Source organism: Nothoprocta perdicaria, unplaced genomic scaffold, assembly GCF_003342845.1.
Source record: "Nothoprocta perdicaria isolate Ctin4 unplaced genomic scaffold, notPer1 scaffold_75, whole genome shotgun sequence".
Classification (NCBI taxonomy): Eukaryota; Metazoa; Chordata; class Aves; order Tinamiformes; family Tinamidae; genus Nothoprocta; species Nothoprocta perdicaria.
In genome coordinates, this window is record NW_020456032.1 from 670,599 (window position 1) to 689,009 (window position 18,411).

General features: G+C 41.8%; 2 protein-coding genes across 2 annotated transcripts in view; both read left to right on the forward strand.

The window, feature by feature from the left end:
- FN3KRP (fructosamine 3 kinase related protein) overlaps positions 1-6,419 on the forward strand; it is a 6,638-nt gene extending 219 nt beyond the window's left edge. Inside the window, exons 2-6 of the mRNA XM_026051427.1 lie at positions 1,886-2,037; positions 3,623-3,714; positions 4,225-4,307; positions 4,692-4,814; positions 5,653-6,419. Of these exons, the coding sequence (XP_025907212.1) occupies positions 1,886-2,037; positions 3,623-3,714; positions 4,225-4,307; positions 4,692-4,814; positions 5,653-5,991 (789 nt within the window). The 3' untranslated portion in view covers positions 5,992-6,419. The remainder of the gene's footprint in view (positions 1-1,885; positions 2,038-3,622; positions 3,715-4,224; positions 4,308-4,691; positions 4,815-5,652) is intronic.
- Positions 6,420-8,329: 1,910 nt separating this feature from the next.
- On the forward strand, positions 8,330-17,681 carry FN3K (fructosamine 3 kinase). Its single transcript, XM_026051421.1, has 9 exons — positions 8,330-8,419; positions 9,029-9,082; positions 10,166-10,226; positions 11,943-12,124; positions 12,966-13,117; positions 14,200-14,291; positions 15,128-15,210; positions 15,713-15,835; positions 16,445-17,681. The coding sequence occupies exons 3-9, from the start codon at positions 10,184-10,186 to the stop codon at positions 16,781-16,783; spliced, it is 1,014 nt and encodes a 337-aa protein (XP_025907206.1). The 5' UTR covers positions 8,330-8,419; positions 9,029-9,082; positions 10,166-10,183; the 3' UTR covers positions 16,784-17,681.
- The last annotated feature ends 730 nt before the right edge of the window (positions 17,682-18,411 follow it).

The following is an 18,411-nucleotide window of genomic DNA, read 5'->3' on the forward strand; positions in this document are numbered from 1 at the left end:
GGCCGGGCCGGGCCCTGCCGCGGCGCCCGCCGTCGTGGCGGTGTCGCTGCGGGCGGGAGGAGGCCGAGGGGGCGCCCGCGTGTGTGAGTACCCTGTACCCGAGCAGCATCTGCTCGCGTGGTAACAGGACTGGGGGGGTCCTGCACAGTGCTATTTTTATTTTATTTTATTTTATTTTATTTTATTTTATTTTATTTTATTTTATTTTATTTCGGTAGCTTTTTCTCAATAAATGGTGTTTTCCTTAATTACCTTTTAAGATGTACTGCCTTGTTCTTTCAGTGCAGGGTAGTAGCTGCTGCAGAAGGGAGGTAACAGCACCTAACAGAGAAAATTAAAGCACCAAATAGCTGGATAGCGTCAGGCAGCGTTCACTTGGAAGCCGCTTGTCCCTGTCAGGGGAAGGGTGGCTCTGGAAGGATGCAAGGCAGAGCTGGTGGGGACCTTTGGTAGCACAGGAGCCTTGTGAAGGCAGAGGGGCACCTGTGTCTGTTCCAGATTTGTGCCTCCTTGCTGGTCATATCGGGRAGCTGGGTGAAAAATCAGGTGCACTGAGGTGAAAACACAGGAGAAACCCCAAAGRTTATTCTGCTTCCCATTAGCCTGAAAATAGTTCAAATTGGTAGCAATGTGACAATTTATGCCTTTTTAAAAYGTGTATTTTGGATACAGTCTAGTTAGGTACAAAGTAGAACTTAAAATCGGGGCAGCTCTTCTATTCAGCAGGCATTTCATCCTCGGTGCTGTGCCTGTGGAATGTGACTGCTGACCAGAGCAAACCTGGCCAAACCATGTTGTAATACGGATGTATTGYACATCCGTGCTGTGTGTGCAGCACTGGACGTAAGTCAGCACTTTCTTTAGAAAACACTCTTCTTTACTATGTGACAGTCCACAGCTGCCTTTAGCCTAGTGTGGTGCTCTAGCTGCCAGTACAGAACTGCTTTCCTCTGAACAAAGGTTTTGCACATCTCAGTTATCCGGCAACTATTTGTTTTTGTTCTCTTGTAGACCGTGGAGTTTTTAATCAATATCTCTTGCAAATAGTTCTTTGCCCATATTAGTACTAGAGTAGTAGTAGTAGTTATTCCTACTTAGGTTGTTTTTATTTCCTTTCTTTTGCTTTTAGTGGGTATTGCAGGTTTCAGACACATGCCYCTTTCTGCCGTTTCTGTCTCAGTCTTCCTGAGTAGCCCTTCTTCACATGCCTCCTGCCACTGAGATTCATGGAGTGACTCCATGAAGAACACATTTTATTCRACGTGAGCAACACTTGCCAAAATAGATCCTAAATTCAGTATGTGCTCAAAGGGAATGCTGTGGGTTCTACRTGCTTCCATGTGGGAGGGCAGTAAGGGATATTTGACTACTGTCATTAATATCCTATTTCTCTTACAAGGCAAAAGAGGTAGACCAAAGAATATCAGTCTGGGCCTGCAGATTGAACTCTCTTGAAGTTGGGAACRGTTATTTTTGCTGTGTTTCTCAGCAGGCTGTGTGAAGAGATATGTGAAGCACAGAAAGACCAGCATGGTTCTATTAGATGAATATATATCATTGCACTTAACTTCTGGTCATTTACAAAATTCTTGCCTCCTGCTAAGGACAGGCAGTGCCAACWTTCTATTGGAAACAAGCTCTTGGAATTATTCTTGTGGTTAGAGGGAGTGTTAGAAACTAAGTCATTTCAGTGTAGCAGACTTGTTAAGAGACTCCTGTAATTCAGAAGTGCCCGTCTAGTCTGGAGCTGTGGATCTACCTACAGCTCATACTTGCCCCTGCGTTTTTGTTTAATATTTATGGCTTTGATTGGTTTTGTAAAATAGCTTTGTTTAACTGTRGCTACTGATCATAGCGACTGATGCTTTCCTTTGGTATTTGGCAGGCTAGAAGAATGTTTGAGGGAGAAATGGCAAGTTTGGAAGCCATCCTGAAAACACAGACAGTAAAAGTGCCAAAACCCATAAAAGTTATAGACCTCTCTGGAGGCACCACTCTGCTTGTGATGGAGCATCTGGAAATGAGAAGCTTAAGCAGGTAAAACRTGTTGCTGACTTCAGTAAGGTTTGACTGTGAGGGCGTTTAAAATCACTTCTTTTTGAAGTGGAAATCAATTTTAATGTGTTCTTTTTGTTTTAAGCAAGTCGGATAGATTTGGCAAGTTACGCAGCAGAGAATTGTACAAAATACATTCTGGTGCTTCACCTAAACATCAGTCTTACATTGAGCAGTGTTTTTTTGTTTTGTTTTTCTTTTTAAATAATTACTGATTTTCACAGTAAGRTTCTTGAGAATTGGAACTGGAAAATGACCCTCTTAATCACGTACTTTGCGTGTTTTTGTTTAGTACAAGAATAATTTTTTAATRTTTCTTGGGATAAACATGGTACTTGTCCAAGTACTTGACAGGTACTTGTCAAAGTGAATGCATCCAGATTTTGAAATTTTTACTAATCTGATGCTGATTTTAGTAATTTAAACCTTTGGTCTGTTTTCTCCAGCTCCATTAGGGAGGTGGTCATATTCTTCACCCCAATCTCTAGACTTCCTGAGTTGCTTTAAAGATTCATTCCTCAYCTTGCCCATTTGCAGAGTCTATGAGTGCGCAGTGAATTCCAGGAGAACGAGCGCAAGTCCTGTTGTATTTATGCTGATTGAAAGGAAATGTGTGCAAAGGCAACCCTTGGCATTGCAGGGGATGGCTATAGTCTGTGTTAACAGAAACAAAGCAAAAAATGCCTTAAGTGAGACTATCTTTAGGGCAGAGAGAGATGTGAGAGGTCAGAACCAAAAAAAGTTGTATATGGGAAGCTGCTGGCTAAATGAGTTGCTGGTAATTGCTGCAAGACTTAGCTGTGTAGARGGTAAGCTCTTATAGTGAAGAGATGAATAAATGAGGGCTGTCTGGACAAGTGACTAAGGGAAGAGCTGAATGTGATGTCAAAGACAAGAAGTGAGTTCATAAGAAGCTCTTAAAATGCAAAGTGTAATTTTCACCCCTCTCTGGAGAAAGGAGGATGCTGAAGAAACAGCAGGATTTTTGTTGTTTTATTTTGGCAGAGAATAAATGCAAGTGCATTTTCTCTTCCATCTGCTCTTTCATCTTCTAGACACTTGCCTTTTAGAGAGGGAAGACTAAAAAGTCAGAAACTGAGATCACAGGAAGAGGTTAATGGAAGTTTCACTGGAGAGGAGGTGGGAGGAGAGGGAGACAGAGGGAAAGACGAATCCTGTTTGGCTCTGTTTAACCAAGTCAGTTGGTCAAGACAAATGCATTTGGTGCTGCACGTAGTTTTCTTACAGCCATTTTTCTGAAAGCTCATGTAGAATGAATATCACACAGGAATTTCCTAGTGTCTCTCATTGCTGTTGAATTTAGGATTGCTGTTCACACTTTCATTTTGAATTAGGATTCTCAGAAATGAYCATGTAAGTGCATTGTGTTCTCTGCCAATAACAATTTGTACAGAAAGAAGAGGTGTCTCTAAGCCTAAAATCTTGAAAATTCTTTTCATGCGGAATTCTTTCATGTGCTTGATATATGTGGCTGAGTAATTCCTTGTGTATGAAGAACTGGATTCGTTCCTGTACCAGCATTGCTAAGGATACTTTTGTTTCTTAGACATGCAGCAAAGCTTGGATCACAGCTGGCTGATCTCCACCTTCATAACCAGCAGCTTGGAGAGAAGCTGAAGAAAGAGGAGAGCACAGTTGGTACAGTACAGAGCTGTTTGCAGATTTAACTAGTTAAGAATAACCTGCAAAGCAGTCAGTTCAAATAGCTTTTGTTATTTCAGGATAAGCTGGTCTTCTTCCAGTAGAGATTTCGTGAAAATAGATTTAGAAGAAAAACCTAGGCAGGGGGTTGTCTTTTTGTTTTTGTTTGCTGGATTTGGATCCCTGTATGTAAAATGTTTAGTTTGGGGCCCTTGGGATTCTGAGCTAATATTTCTGCACGGATCTGGTAACAGAGGAGATACAGACTACCTCAAAATGTGGTGAAAATTATAATGTAACATTCCATCAAGCTTTTAAATCACAAAACAAGCAACAAGTATTGTAATAAACAGAGCATTGAGGTGAAGATTTTTAATAATAATTAAATAAATAATAATTAAATAAATAATAGTAATAAATCCCTTCCATAGTTTTTTAAGGTCCAGTTGCATTGTAGATGTGTAGAATCTTTTCATTAGTATTGGATTTTTGTCTTTGATTTGAAAGGTAAAGGTCAAGGGCAAGTAGAAGTCCAGTTTGTGGATCAGTTTGGTTTTCATACAGTTACCTGCTGTGGCTACCTTCCACAGGTAGGTTGAGCTTCATCGGACTGATAAAATTTTAGGATTGTAGTGGTTTTTTGTTTCATTTGCTTTGAGTGGCACAATGGGCCAAAGTATTTTGTAATGCAAATTTATGTATTTGTATGGAATTACAGCTACAGAAACTTTATTCAGCCCRCTAAAGATAGTGCTTACAGTTGTGTTGGATATCTACCTGTTTTTATTACTGAGAAAACTACTTTTTCCCTAATATAATTTTAAGGTACCTTTCCATTAAAAAATAGCAATATTTTCTGTCCTGGATACTGTCAACACAAAGGTTTAATTATCCTCCTAAGATTTATTTGAAAAAGAAGAAAATCTTGTGTGTGGTGGAGAACAAAGTATCTACTCTGTGATCCTCTTTTTTAGGTGAACGACTGGCAGAATGACTGGGTGACTTTCTTTGCCAAACAAAGAATCCAGCCCCAGATGGACATGATTGAAAAGAATTCAGGAGACAGGGAGGCAAGAGAGCTTTGGGCAAAGCTTCAGGTAGGAGAGTTTCCCTCACTTCTCGTCCTAGTAGTAGCTGTTAGTTTAGCACCGTTGTTTAGCACCTCAAATGGAACTTCTTTTTGTTGGTATGCTCCAGGTTTTGTTGGTAAGAGAGTCCATCTTTTAGGGATTACAGCATCCTTTTCTTAAAGATATACCAGCTTTTGGCACACCATCTATGCTAGAATTCCAAAATTAATGAATGCCAGATAGCATTTTGCTTTATTACCTGGGAAATACTGTATTCAATTCACATTTCTCATTCCTGAGAACATTTGCACGATGAGAAATACTTATTAGGAATACTGTCCTTCACATCATCTGCTCATGTAATGTGTGCACCAAAGTGACTGCCGTGTTAACTGTTTGGTTATTACTTCATAGGAATCCCTTCAAGACTAATCAGAGATTTTCAATTTTATTATTTTTATTTTTTAAAGCTCATTAATAGTGCAGTATTGAATGCATTTTTAAATTTTCATCTTTTTTTCATGCCAAAGAGCAACTGAACTAACTGCTGTTGAGAGAAATTATTAGCTGTTTAGTAGAAGATGGATTCTCTAACAGCATAGTTTGTGCACACCAGGCTTGGCAAGGGRATGTGTGACAGGATGACTAGCCTTCCTCTGTCAGCATCTGTGTTGAAGCAGAAATCCAGTGGATGTTTTAGCATCTCCTTTGATGTGATTCTGTTCTGTTTCAAATTGCATTTATTTTAACTGACTCTTAAGAAGTTTCAGTTAATGCTCTGTAACCTTTACATGTGCATGGATAAAACACTGTAATCACTCACCTTAAAATGTGTTCCTGGTATGTCTTGTTTTCCCACACACAGGTGAAGATACCCAGCTTGTTCTCTGATATCGAAATTGTTCCTGCTCTCCTGCATGGGGATCTYTGGGGAGGAAATGTGGCTGAGGATGATTCTGGTCCAATTATCTTTGATCCAGCTTCTTTCTACGGCCATTCAGAGTATGAACTTGCAATAGCCGGGATGTTTGGTGGCTTTAATAGCTCCTTTTACTCTGCTTATCACAGTAAAATTCCCAAAGCTCCAGGGTTTGAAAAACGCCTGAAGCTTTATCAGCTTTTTCACTACATGAATCATTGGAATCATTTTGGAACAGGCTATAGGGGATCATCCCTAAATATTATGAGAAACCTGGTAAAATGACTTTCTGCTGAAGCAGAATACCTCCCGTGTTGCTTGGAAAACCCTGTGCTTGGTGATGCAATTACAGGTGTGTGATGTTAAAATAGCTGCTAGACCCTTGACCTTGTTGCACAGCTAAAGATCTAGAATTATTAAGTCCTGCTAAATATCAAGCATGGCATATGAATCCCTTTTTAGGRTAGTTGGGAGTAATTTTTAGGAGGGAAATATCCAAGGAAGGGGTTTATTCAGTTACACGAAACACCCATTTGTGTCAAGAAGGAGTTGCAGACTTGAGATTAGGCAAGTTGATTCAGATCAAGTCACAGGTAGATAATTCGGATGAAGATCTCTCTGTTGGGACCAAATATGCTTCAGAGTAGAGAAGTATTAGCTAAGGATTTGCATTCATGCCCTGCTGGAAGACATCAATGGAGAAGTGCTTGTGACATGGAACATTGTTTTTCTCAGTTATTGAGCAGATGTCTAAAAAGTTGCTCATAGTTTCTGTCTTTATTTGCAGCTTTGCACATGAAAACAACATAATCAAAGTATTTTGAAAGTCAGCAAACATTTGGTAAGGGCACCTGTAAAAGGTGATTTGGACTTTCTGTTCATTTTGGTAATGCAGTTTTATGAAATGGAGACTGCTTGCTGTTCCAGAGCAGTGCAGAAATGCCTGTGAATTGTTGTGGCCACGTGTATTTGGTGCCATTCTGGCAGGCTCTTCTACATGTGCTCATCAACTGGCTGCCATCCAGCCCGGTTTTGTTTGCACCAGCACTAGCTCCGTTTTCTGGATTATGTTTATGTTCAGTAGGGTGCAGTTTCAAAGCAGACGTTCAGGTAAGAGGCTACATGCATGTGTGCTGTGAAGATCTACTCACTAATGTGAATAAAAGCTGCACTTTCTCACTGACTTCCCTGCCTGCAGGATAATGCCATCAGATCATGGTGTGGACTTGCYGTAACATTTCTGTGTTTTAGAATACAGGCTCTATAAGTTGAGTTACTTTTCTTAGATCCCCACAAAATGCACTTTCTAGCTCTTGGGAGCTAAAAAAAAAAATCATCCCTATGAAGCCAAAAGAGAGAACAGCTGCTGTCCAGCACTGTTACAGAAACACTGTAAAGATTTTGAGCACAAAGTTGCAGACTGTTTCTTGTACTTGCAAGACAAGAATACTCAAACTGTAACTCAACTGTTTCTGTTTTAAATTATTAATGATATTTCAGTGCCGGTGTGAAAGGTAGGTGAGAGATGCATGATTCCTAACATGAATTTAATCTGTTTGAGAATGGCTTTAATGAAAAAGAAAAGKKTTTTTTTCACACAWTATTGGCATATTACTGAGAATTTTTTGTTAYTGTTGCTGATTTTGCAGTTATTTAGAAGAATTTATAGTTTTTCTAGAGAAGACTATCACTTGATAAGATTTTCTACCCTTAATTCTACTAGTCTTTTCACTGACTGTTTAACTTTGTCTACAAAATGTTTTAAAGCTTTGCTCCAGAGAACAGCTTTTCCTTGTTGCTTAAATAATAAAAAAATAAGTTCCCGGTTGGATATTGTTGTCTGTGTTTTCTGAACTAAACCCTTCAGCTTCCTTTCATTTATGGAAGGCTCCTTTCCTTAGCCTGTTAAAGATACCCAGTTTGTTAGATGACCACGGTTAGCAAAGGTGTGGGTGGGAACCTTGGTCACGGGTGGTCATCCGGAGCGGTTTGTCACTGAAGAAAATGCACAAGGTGCTGTTAGGAACAGGATTGTTTGAGGTTCCCTCAAACTTTGTGTGTGATACCTATTGATATGAGAGCTCTTGGAGTGGTGTAGGTGAGATGTCACGTCCTTGTCCATACCCTGGGCCAGTCACCCCAGTTTAACATTGCTTAGTGTCATTGACTGAAGAAATGCCGCAGTCAGCAGTTCATTGAGGAAGGCTCCTCAACTTTTCATACGCCCTCATATTGAAGTTAGAAGCTATTTAATAAGAATATTTTGTTTACAAATCTTTGGGAAGTCAAAATCTTTAGTTTACTAAAATACCTCTTATTATCATAAGGTGAAAAGTGAAATGAAGGTGGATGTTCTTTGTTAAATGGTAAGTCTTAGAGCTCACCTTTTCCCAACAGATCAGAATCAAAAAAAAATTATGATTATGTTGTAGGGAGGTTATAAAAATGGAAGCAGCTGCGTTTGGATCTTCAATTTCAGGAATATTAGGCTCATTGTCTTAAGGCACATTGGCCACAATTGAAAGCACAAGGGGAGTACAGAAGAATACAAATGGGATGTAAGAGCCAGCTGAGCTGTGCCGCAGATCCGCTGGGCCTGGGTGCTCGTAAACAGTGGTCGAAGCGGACGGTGAGATGAGGGTGAAATCGTCTCTTCTCCGGGCAGGCGCCTGTGGACTCCACTCCTGCGAGGAAAGCGCCGCAGTTCTGCAAGGTAACGTCCTTCCCCGACACCTCATCCTGCACCGCTCGTGTTCGTCTCGTTAACCCCTGTTGTGCTCTGTGCTCTGAGCATGCCTTGTGCTCAAAGAGGTGAGACCACAGGGACAYACAGACAACTAAGAAGGAAAAGCCAAACATGCATAGAATTGTATATATAAAATAGCTTGGCCAAACATCTGTGGGAAGTGAAAGCAAAAATGAAAGTCCTATGGTATAGATAGTTCCGTAGTATTCCTAGGGTTGCTTTCCATTTCTGTCTGAAGATGGAATTTTAAAAGTGTTAAGCTCATACTTCATATACAAAACCATATTTAAGCTTCATATGCCTGGTGAAAACAGAAGTACAGTTAAGTCAGTGCTGTGTACGTTTTTAATACTTAAGTCCCCTCAAAATAGAAATGTCATTCCTTCATGGAGTCCAAAATTCTGCTAAAACATGTACTTTTGCTTTATATTTTACCCTGTGTGTCTGTGGTGGTGGTGGTTGTTTTAATTCCTGTAGACTGTTACCCTTGTTGCGAGCGCAGTAACTGCCTGAAGATCTGAATGTTAATGACTGGTGTTGTTTTCTTCCTGCTTGTCATCTTCGCTGTTTTTCCAGGACAGATCTGGTGCATTTAACTGCTGTTCGCCTGCTACAGAAAGAAAAATTCTGGTAATAAAACCACAACAGAGGGAGAATTCCTTTCTTTTTCTTTTTTTTTTCTTTTTTCTTTTTTCCTTTAAAGATAATATTCAAACAATATGATAGAAGCTGTTGTGACCGAAACAAGAAAAAGGAGCCAGGGAGCTAAGCCGCTAAAATTTCACCGCAAGCCCAGCTGTGAAGCTGGATCCCTATGCAGGAGCCCAACAATACTCACATAAGGAGTCCTTTAAAAGTCATTACCATCTTCTCACATTTAATTACAAAGCAATTGATGTTTTTATCTGTGATCTGAATTGACTGCATTTGTGAGATTTGTATATCTGCTCATGAGCTTTTTTTTTTTTTTTTTTTTTTTTTGGATAAGTGTCTCTGTTACTTAAAGCCCCTTTGGGAGACTTTAACCGCATTTCCAGTGTGTGAAAACAAGGTATTTGAAGGTGTTTCACTGGAAGAACAAGAAGTAAAATGTTGTTAGGAAATTAGGCTTTTCACCTGTAGTTACCTAGTTCAGTATTGATCCAAAGTAAAATCAAAATGAAGCCTTTGGCTGTCTCTTGGCTAATCTGTAAGTGACACATGACACAATATGCTTGAGTTAAATAACTCTGTCCTGTTTCTGATTTAAGCAAACCCCAAGTGCCGGGGTGCTCAGAATGTCGGAGCTGGAAACTGGCGGGACCCTCTCTGGAAATGCTAGCAGGGGAGCCTGTGGTTTGCAGGGCAGAGATGTCCAGCTCAGTAGTAAAACTGTGGCTGGAGGTCTGATCTCCTGGTGTCGTTATCCTCCCGGGTGAACAGAAGGGTTACGGCCATTTTGCCAGGCAGGACGAGGGGCTGTTAGCTCTCCCGCCTGTCGCAGGGCACCGTCGCTGTGCCCGCCGCGCTGTCCCGCTGTGTCCGCAGGTCCCTCCGTGGGCAGCTGCAGCCCCTCCTGGAGCAGGGGGCTCCTCTACTGCTGGGCGCCCTGCAGCCCACGGATCGGGCTCGGGAGTGGACGGCCCCGCGGCGCCGGCCTGTCGGCGCTGTGCTGGTTTGTGCTGCTGAGCCCAGRGGTGTCGAGCTGCCCACAGTCCGTGGGTCCCCTTGCAGGCTGCTTCCTGCGCATGGATGCTCTGCTCCGAGGCCTGGACTAGCTGCTGCGGCTCCTGTCGTAAGTGGTGCCTCTTCCATCTCTGCCTTTCCCTAATGCCGCCTTCTGGGGCTGCTCTGTGAATGATGCGTTTGACCCCCAGCACGCCAGCRTCACGGAATTGCCGTGGTAATTACAGCTGGTCTTCACAGAAGGACTGCAAAAACAGTCCCAGGTTACTTGATGTGTATCAGCCAAGATAAAGAACCTGAAATGTGGCTTCTTCTATAGCCCTGTGTAGCCCTCAGAGTTTGAACCAGCGCATGGGAGGGCCCAGGTCACGGCTGCTCAACTGCCCTTGTCGAGCCTGTGCTCCCCTTGGTAAGCAGGGTCCTGCCCAAATATATCTGGATGTTAGAAAGGCTCCTCCTTAGGGGAGCTCGTCCCTTCCAGCTCAGCYGTGTTCCAGTTCCTCGGGGTCCTCTAAGAGCTGTCTGTGTTTTAGGAAATTACTCATTTGAGAAGTCACTTGAACTATACCAATTCATTCCACTCCGTGTAGGACAGGAACCTACATGGTAGGGAATGTAGTGAGAAGCTAACTTAAGTGAAGGCAGCGTCTGTAATCCTTCCTTTCTTGGATTCCTGCACGCCGCCTGTTTGGGGCAGTGCAAGTCAGCAGAATTGGAAGGAGAGGGGCAGGCACGAGACCCTGGCAAAGCGACGGCGCGGAGCGTGGCGAGACGCGCCCGCTGAGGGTCCTGCCGCCGCAGCGAGCGGCACTGGGACCTTGTGCACTGCTGGTGACGCGCCAGCACGCAGCCCTGTTTAGGGAACCCTGCATGTTACCCTTATACAAACACTGCTTAGATAAAACTTGTAGCATCGGGGTTGTGGGGACACATATATATCTGAGAATGTCGGCACGTTTTGCAAGTATGAAGTGGTCAAATGCAGCAGCATCCAAGGCARGTTTTTTCTGAATGAGAGAGAAAACATGAACAGACTTCCTACAGGTTGCCTGTTAAACCAAGAGAAGCCTAGGAGAAGCGCACAGGAATTGATTCCAATCCAGTTACCACCTTGATTGATCTGCCATGAGTTTTCTGGTGGTAATGCCCAGCTGTGCACGCCTTGCTGTCTCGCTGACTCRAGGGCACTCTCGGGCAAGACAAACCTTGCTCGCTGATCTGCTCAAGGGCTTCTAGGAAATCCTGAGGCTGAAAGACTTCTAAAAACCGTCGTTGCTGACAGCGGGTCTGTAGTTGTCCCAAAACAGCCCTGAGCAGGGCCAGAAGGAAGAGCAGGGCCAGAAGGAAGAGCAGGGCCCTGCAGTGCTGCCTGACCCAGGGTGGGCAGCGTGAGGGAACCCGCGGGCTGCAGCGCGGGATTTGCACGCCCGGCAGTGACCGCAGTGCAACACCCGTGCACCCGTGCTGTGGTTGCCTTCAGCCTCCCTCTAGCGGCTTTGCTCAAATAATGCCTCTCCTGCCAATGTGAAAACAGAGCTTAAAATAGAAAACCAGGTCCAAACTACAAATACCAGCAGCTCTCAGGACAGYTGGGAAGGACCCCAGAACACGCCTCTCTGTTTTGTTCTGTCAAATGTTTCTAAAGATTTTTATTTTTCATCTGAAGCTATAAAAGGCCTTGGAAAACTACAGCATTTTTTTTCAACGTGGCCTCTAGATTTGGTTTTGTTTTAGCTGCTATTTTTCGATTTGGTGGGTGGCCCTTTCTACCTCATAGCAGTGTGACAGTGAGAGAAGGACCCAGACCTTTAATCTTGTTTTGCAGTGGATTTAGCAGGGAGCAGCAGCACCAGCCAGCAAATCACCATGGAAAAGATACTGAAAACAGAACTAAAAACCTCTGTTCTGAAGGCGTTTGGAAGCTCGGGGGGAGGATGCATCAGCCAAGGACAGGGCTATGAAACGGACAACGGACGAGTATTTGTTAAGATCAACCAGAAGTCTCAGGTGATGCTAGCAGATATTTACTGACTAATATGCTTGCATGTAGAGAGCGAAATACATTTTTCAAAGTTAGTTGCTTGTAAATGATGGAGAATTGTGCATTTTTAAGCTTTGAGTTATTTGAGCTTCTCTTCCAATTTTCTGTCGGAAGCTGTAGTATATTTTACATCAAGTACTAGTGCAGTGAGTTTAGTTAATGCTGCATGTGCTATAATGCAGCGTGACAGCCCTCAATGACAGGAACTGGCATTATGAGGGAAAAAAGGCCGAGCGACCAGTTCTTCTTATAATACTTGCAATCTGGAACAGCTTAAGGCTGAATGTGCATTCACTGTATTGCTTTTCGTATTTCAGCTGGGAGGATAGAAGAATAGGAGGCAAAGAGAGAAGGAGGGAGAAAACAAAGTGCCAGTGCTAAAAAAGAAGCATTTCATGGAAAATTACAGATTTTCAAGCTTCTCCTTTGCTTTCTGCATTTCTAGCAGTAAGATTATCATAGCTTCTCAGGCTGAGCCTTGACTTTTCTCTGACCAAATAAATGCAGTACTAAATCATTTTCTTTGTAACCCAGTGCATCAGAAATTTGCTTATCTATATCTCAAACATCTCCAAACTGCTGTGAAGAACAGCTTTGCCTTTGAGAGTACAGAGTACGGGTTTAATGTTTGTTCTCTCAACTCCATCTGGTGGCCATTGACCTGCATGGAGGAAGCCTCCCTGCATGGACCAAAACCTGGCTACAGCTGCACTCTGCTCTCAGGAGGAGTTTACCTTGGAAAACAAGGCTGTTTTTCTAACTATCTATTGCATAGTTTAGCCCAAGGACAATCTTATTCCTTGACAGGCTAGAAAGATGTTTGAAGGGGAAATGGCAAGTTTGGAAGCTATTCAGAAAACCGGCACGGTGAGGGTGCCCCAGCCGATTAAGGTGATCGACCTTCCCGGCGGAGGAGCGATGTTTGTCATGGAGTACCTGAAGATGAAGCATCTCAGCAGGTTCGTGTGCAGGGCTCTCGTGGCCGCTCTGAGGCTGAGCGCGGTGTCTTCCCCCTTTCAGTTTTCCATAAATGTAGAGGCTCCGTGTGTCTTTGAGAGCTCTGCCCCTGTCTCAGACACAGTCAAAGCCAGTCAACAAGCTCCAAGGCACTAGGGCGGAGAAGAAACAGATGATACGACTGTGTAAGCCTTGTTTGCTTGGCTAAGCTGAGAGCGGAATTAGGCTTTCAGAGTCGTCACCTTCGTTCCCCGGCTCCGAGGGAATGTAGTGGTGCATGTGTGACCTCTCACAGTTGTTTGCCAGCTTACTGGGAGAAAAATGGGGATTCCAGAGCCTTCCCTAGCAGTCTGGCAGTTGTTTATGACTCCTAAGGTTAGGAAAGATTTTAAGGKCTAACCTGAACCACCCTTGTTGCAGTCTTAAGCTTGTGATTTCTTTTCTACCCATTCTTGATGTGCACAAACCACCATTCCCTTTCTTGTAGCAGCCATTAGTTATGGTTATACTCATAAGTACCTATGCACAGAAACCATCTCTTTAGTTCCTTCTTATTATTAAGGTTAAGCAGCCTCAGTTAACTGTTTGCTTTTCATTTTGTTTTGCTTATGGCTTCTTTTGTAGCCTTGGTCTTATTTCTGTCCAACTGATCTTGAAAGTGCAAGGTTTGAAACTAGCTACCAGGTTTTGTTCTTCGCCTGTTAGTGTGGAGCTGACCAGCAGGATCACTTGCTGGCTTGCACATCATGCCTCTGTTTTACAACCCTGTGTTGTGTTTGCAGTTTATGCAAGAGCATGTTATTGACTCGTGTTCTGTCTGTTATGGCCAGACAGCAACCCAGYTGAAAGAGTTTGTAACAGGTTTATAACAGATTTATAAATCCTTTCAACATTCCAACAGAGTTGCTGTCTGGCCGTTTTCTGCCTATTATGTATTTGTGCAGCTGAGTATTCCTGACAAATGTAGAACCACATGCTTGTTCATATTGAATTAGATTTTCTATTGAATTAGGATTTTCTTTTTTCCCTGTAATGTTTCATTCTCTTGTCTTTTTWAATTATTATTATTTTTTGAATCTTGCAGATATTCTTCAAAGCTTGGAGAGCAGATAGCAGATCTTCATCTGTAYAACCAGAAGCTTAGAGACAAACTGAGAAAGGAGGAACACACAGTTGGTACAGTATGGGTACCATGCACTAAAAAAATAAAGAAAGAAAGAGTTCATTTAACTGTGACTGGTTTTGCATTGTAATTTTAATRATGATTCTAATGATGTCTTGTAAGAWACCTCCTGTTCCTATGCCAAACCTCTCAAAAGTATATAATACACAGAGTAACTATAATTACTATTACATGTATATACTATTATATACTGTATGTATATATAGTCATATGCATTAAACRTTTTGACAATTGCTTTGTTGAAAGCAATTATAATTCAGCATTATAAGATCATGATCCATTTTCCACTGACAACACTGCAGGTACCTTCCCATATTTTTTGGAAAGGGGATTGAGACAAAAAAAGAGCAAAATGGAAAGCCATGCAAGGAATTCTGTTTGTTTTAGAGTGACTTCAGGAATGGACAAAGTTTGTCTTGCAGTGATATACATGTTATATTCCATTATTTTGGGGAGCAAGCCAGATTAATGGAAAATCACAAACAATATAGGAATCAAAAATGAGCTATCCTTAATGACCACATACGCTAATATTAGAATGGTGGCTTAGAACCCCACTTTGAATCAGAGATAAAGACTCTTTTTCTCCATATGTAACTCAGTTATTCAAATAAAAGGCACTCATTGTGCCTAATTGCCTTTGTGTCTATTCAATATTTTTGAGGTTAAGATATATATTTTTATTTTTAGGAAGGACTGCGACCAAGAAATAGGTATAACTTGTATGTGTTCATACTTAGAAGTGTTATGCCTATTGTCTGAAGCTTAATTCTGTATTTGCAGACTTTTCTGGGTAATGTTCTTTAAACTTGTTATGTTTATTTCTTAGGTAAAGGTGCAGGTCACTGTGAGTCTCAGTATGTGGATAAATTTGGCTTCCATACAGCTACTTGCTGTGGCTACATAGCACAGGTACGTTCCAGGTCTGTTAGTGTCCGTGCCAGCTCTGTGTACAACAGCTCATTTTATTGCATTCAGCTTTATGATCCCAGCTTAGCTCTCAGTGGTTCATTTTGATCTGATGGTGAAATGAATGTGAGGGATACTCACTGGTACTTTTTTATYGAATTGGGAATACGTTACCTAATAAAAATAAACTGTCCTCTTGGTCAGTTGGAATACATTACGGAAAACCTGAAATAGGCTTATGAGAATTTCCCTGTAGAATATATTATTAAGAAAACTGAATAAACAGTCAGAATCTTAACTTATAGCTCATGTTAAAGACAGCCCCACCTAAGCATGGAAGAAATCACCGCTCCCAGATGAACAATCAACCAAGTATCTAGTAAGATATTTGTTTATTAGTAAGTTCAGTGTTGTGCCAGCAGTGAGCATTTTAACTTGCTGTTTATGTATTATTAACACTATGTATAAGTTAATGTAGAGATCTGTTCTATATCATATTTTTAAGGTGAATGAATGGCAGAGTGATTGGCCTTCTTTCTTTGTACGTCACCGACTCCAGGCTCAGTTGGATTTGATTGAAAGAGATTATGGAGACAGAGAAGCAAGAGAACTTTGGTCACAGCTGAAAGTATGAACCATGTCTTAAATGTGTTATTTGTGAACACAGAATATGGACCAGTGGAATTTAAAATGCTTTATAGCACATTTAGACATATTTCAGTGAACAGGAATAACTTCATAGTCTACTGTTAGTCAGTTGAAAAGAATTCACGTTGCGCTTTTAGTCTTTTAAATATTAAAAATAAACCTTCAGCACTGAAATGTATTTTTTACAATYTACTTAATAATGATAAAATAGAAAGTTGTATCGAAGAATCAAATTGCATAAAAAATGAGTGTTTTCATGATAGCATGTCAGGGAGAATGGAAGTGTGTTGTAATCTTTTTTGCCACTTAAACTATTTATTTTAAATGACATTTATTTTAAACTATTTCTAGTGTCCATGTATGAAATAATATATCAATACCAGCATGTCAAGAATAAGTAAGAATATTCAGTATTGACTTGCAGTTCAGGTTTACGCTTGACACCGCTTCCAAAGCGCTCCGTGAGGACTGGAAGCAGGCAGTATATGATCAGTTTTCTCTCTCATACTCTACAGTATTCTTCTTATTTGATCTTTTTTTGCTTTTTCACAATTCCTGAACTGTCACGTCTCTGTWCATGTTCTTTCAGCCAAAGATCCCCGAGATGTTCTGTGACGTAGAAGTTGTTCCTGCTCTCCTGCATGGGGACCTGTGGGCAGGGAACGTGGCCGAGGACGACTCCGGGCCGGTTGTCTTTGACCCCGCTTCCTTTTACGGCCATTCAGAGTTTGAACTGGCCATTGCTGGCATGTTCGGGGGCTTTAGCAGCTCTTTCTTCTCTGCGTATCACAGTAAAATACCCAAAGCTCCAGGATTTGAGAAGCGAAACAAACTGTATCAGCTCTTTAATTATATAAACCACTGGAACCATTTTGGGACAGGGTATAGGGGCTCTACCCTAAACGTAATGAAAAAGCTTTTAAAGTAAACAAAACCATCTGAGAAATTCTGACGCAGTCCCTGCTAATCAACATAACACAACCTAGCGGTTAATTTTGGTGATAAAACATGTGACAGCTGTAAAAGGCTCAGTAGTTTTTGAGCCTCACTAAATGTTGAGAGTGGCTGTGTTAGTTTTACAGCATGTACTAGTTTACTACCTTAGGGCCACACCACGCTGAAGGAAAAACTTGCATCACTTGTGGAAACTTTGCTAGGCTGGATAAGGAGCGGGGCGGTGGGGTTAACCTGCTGCCCGCAGCGTCGCCCACTGCCCTGTGCTCGGCTCCCTGCCCCTTTGCTGTCCTGTCGCCCCTTCCTTCCTTCCCGAGGGCGGCTGTGCGGGCTGGCGGGGCTGGAAGGAATCCCTGGCTCCTTTCTGACTGCTTTTCCTGGCCTCTTCTGTGCTGGCTCCCATCCCTTCCTCCATTTATGCTTCTGTATTTTCTTTCCTTCTCCTTGCAAGCGTTCTGATCCAACATTTAATTCAGATTCTATGAATCTGGAAATGAAAACCTTCTCTTTATCCGAGGAAGAGTAGATTGGGCCCTTGGGACTGCGCTTTGCAAGCGTATATAATAGCATTTCTTGTATTTTTTGTACTTAACAGAATTTTCCTAATAGTTGCATATCCKAGCTATAGTAAGATATGTTAGTGGGTTATGCAATGATAGTAATATATATTTAAATGACTTTGTAAAAATACAGCAAAAGAGGGTGACTTAGCTGTTTGATGGCAAAGATRCATCTATTACTGCTGCAGTGCTGACTTGCACTTGATTTTACTTTCAATTCTATTTTATTTCAGAAAATAATCTATGCTAGGCAAAGCTAGTCGGCTCTACTACTACTGGCTTATTGAAGGCACAATGTAAAAAAAATTTTTTTTTGTTTTTAGTATTTCTATTTGTTTTATTTTCACAGAAAAAGAAAAGGCAATGAGAATTTGGGGAGGAAAAACACTTGACAAATACACTGACATAGTGCTGTACATTAACATTACATTATCAAATGTATATTAACAAATCTATCTGTTTATTAACGGAAGGAAGCAGGGGGTAAATAAAGTCAATACAAATGTGACACAAGCAAAGGCTGTTTTGTGTCCGGCGGGACATCCCGGCTTGACTGACTGTCTCTCTGCTTTGGTGGCTGCAAGGCCYGACACCTACAGAGTTTATATTCAGAATGCTCAAATGTTTAGACTTTTTCTGAGCTTTACACGCTATTGTGATAAATAGTATCTTGAAATGAATGTTATTCCAAGTAAGGAGAATATAGCAGACACTAAAACAGCATTTGCCTGTTTGCTCCTCTGTGAAATGTTTCCTCTATRTAACATGTATTCAATTTGAATTTAATTCCGTGTAAATGTAATACGTGTAGAAGTAAAGTAATACACACTGTTTGTTTGTTTTTGCTTGGAATTTGGGCTACAACGAGGTGGATTTGTCAGCCTGCTTGTGACGCTCGCTATCAACCGCGCCAAAGCAGGACGGTGGTGTGGGGATGCAGCCCTGGGGCAGCGTGAGGCGCCGCACAACGAGTTAATTAAGTTAATCAACGCGCTAATTAAGGCCGGCACGACTGTGCGGGAGGGTCCCCCGCCCCCCCCCG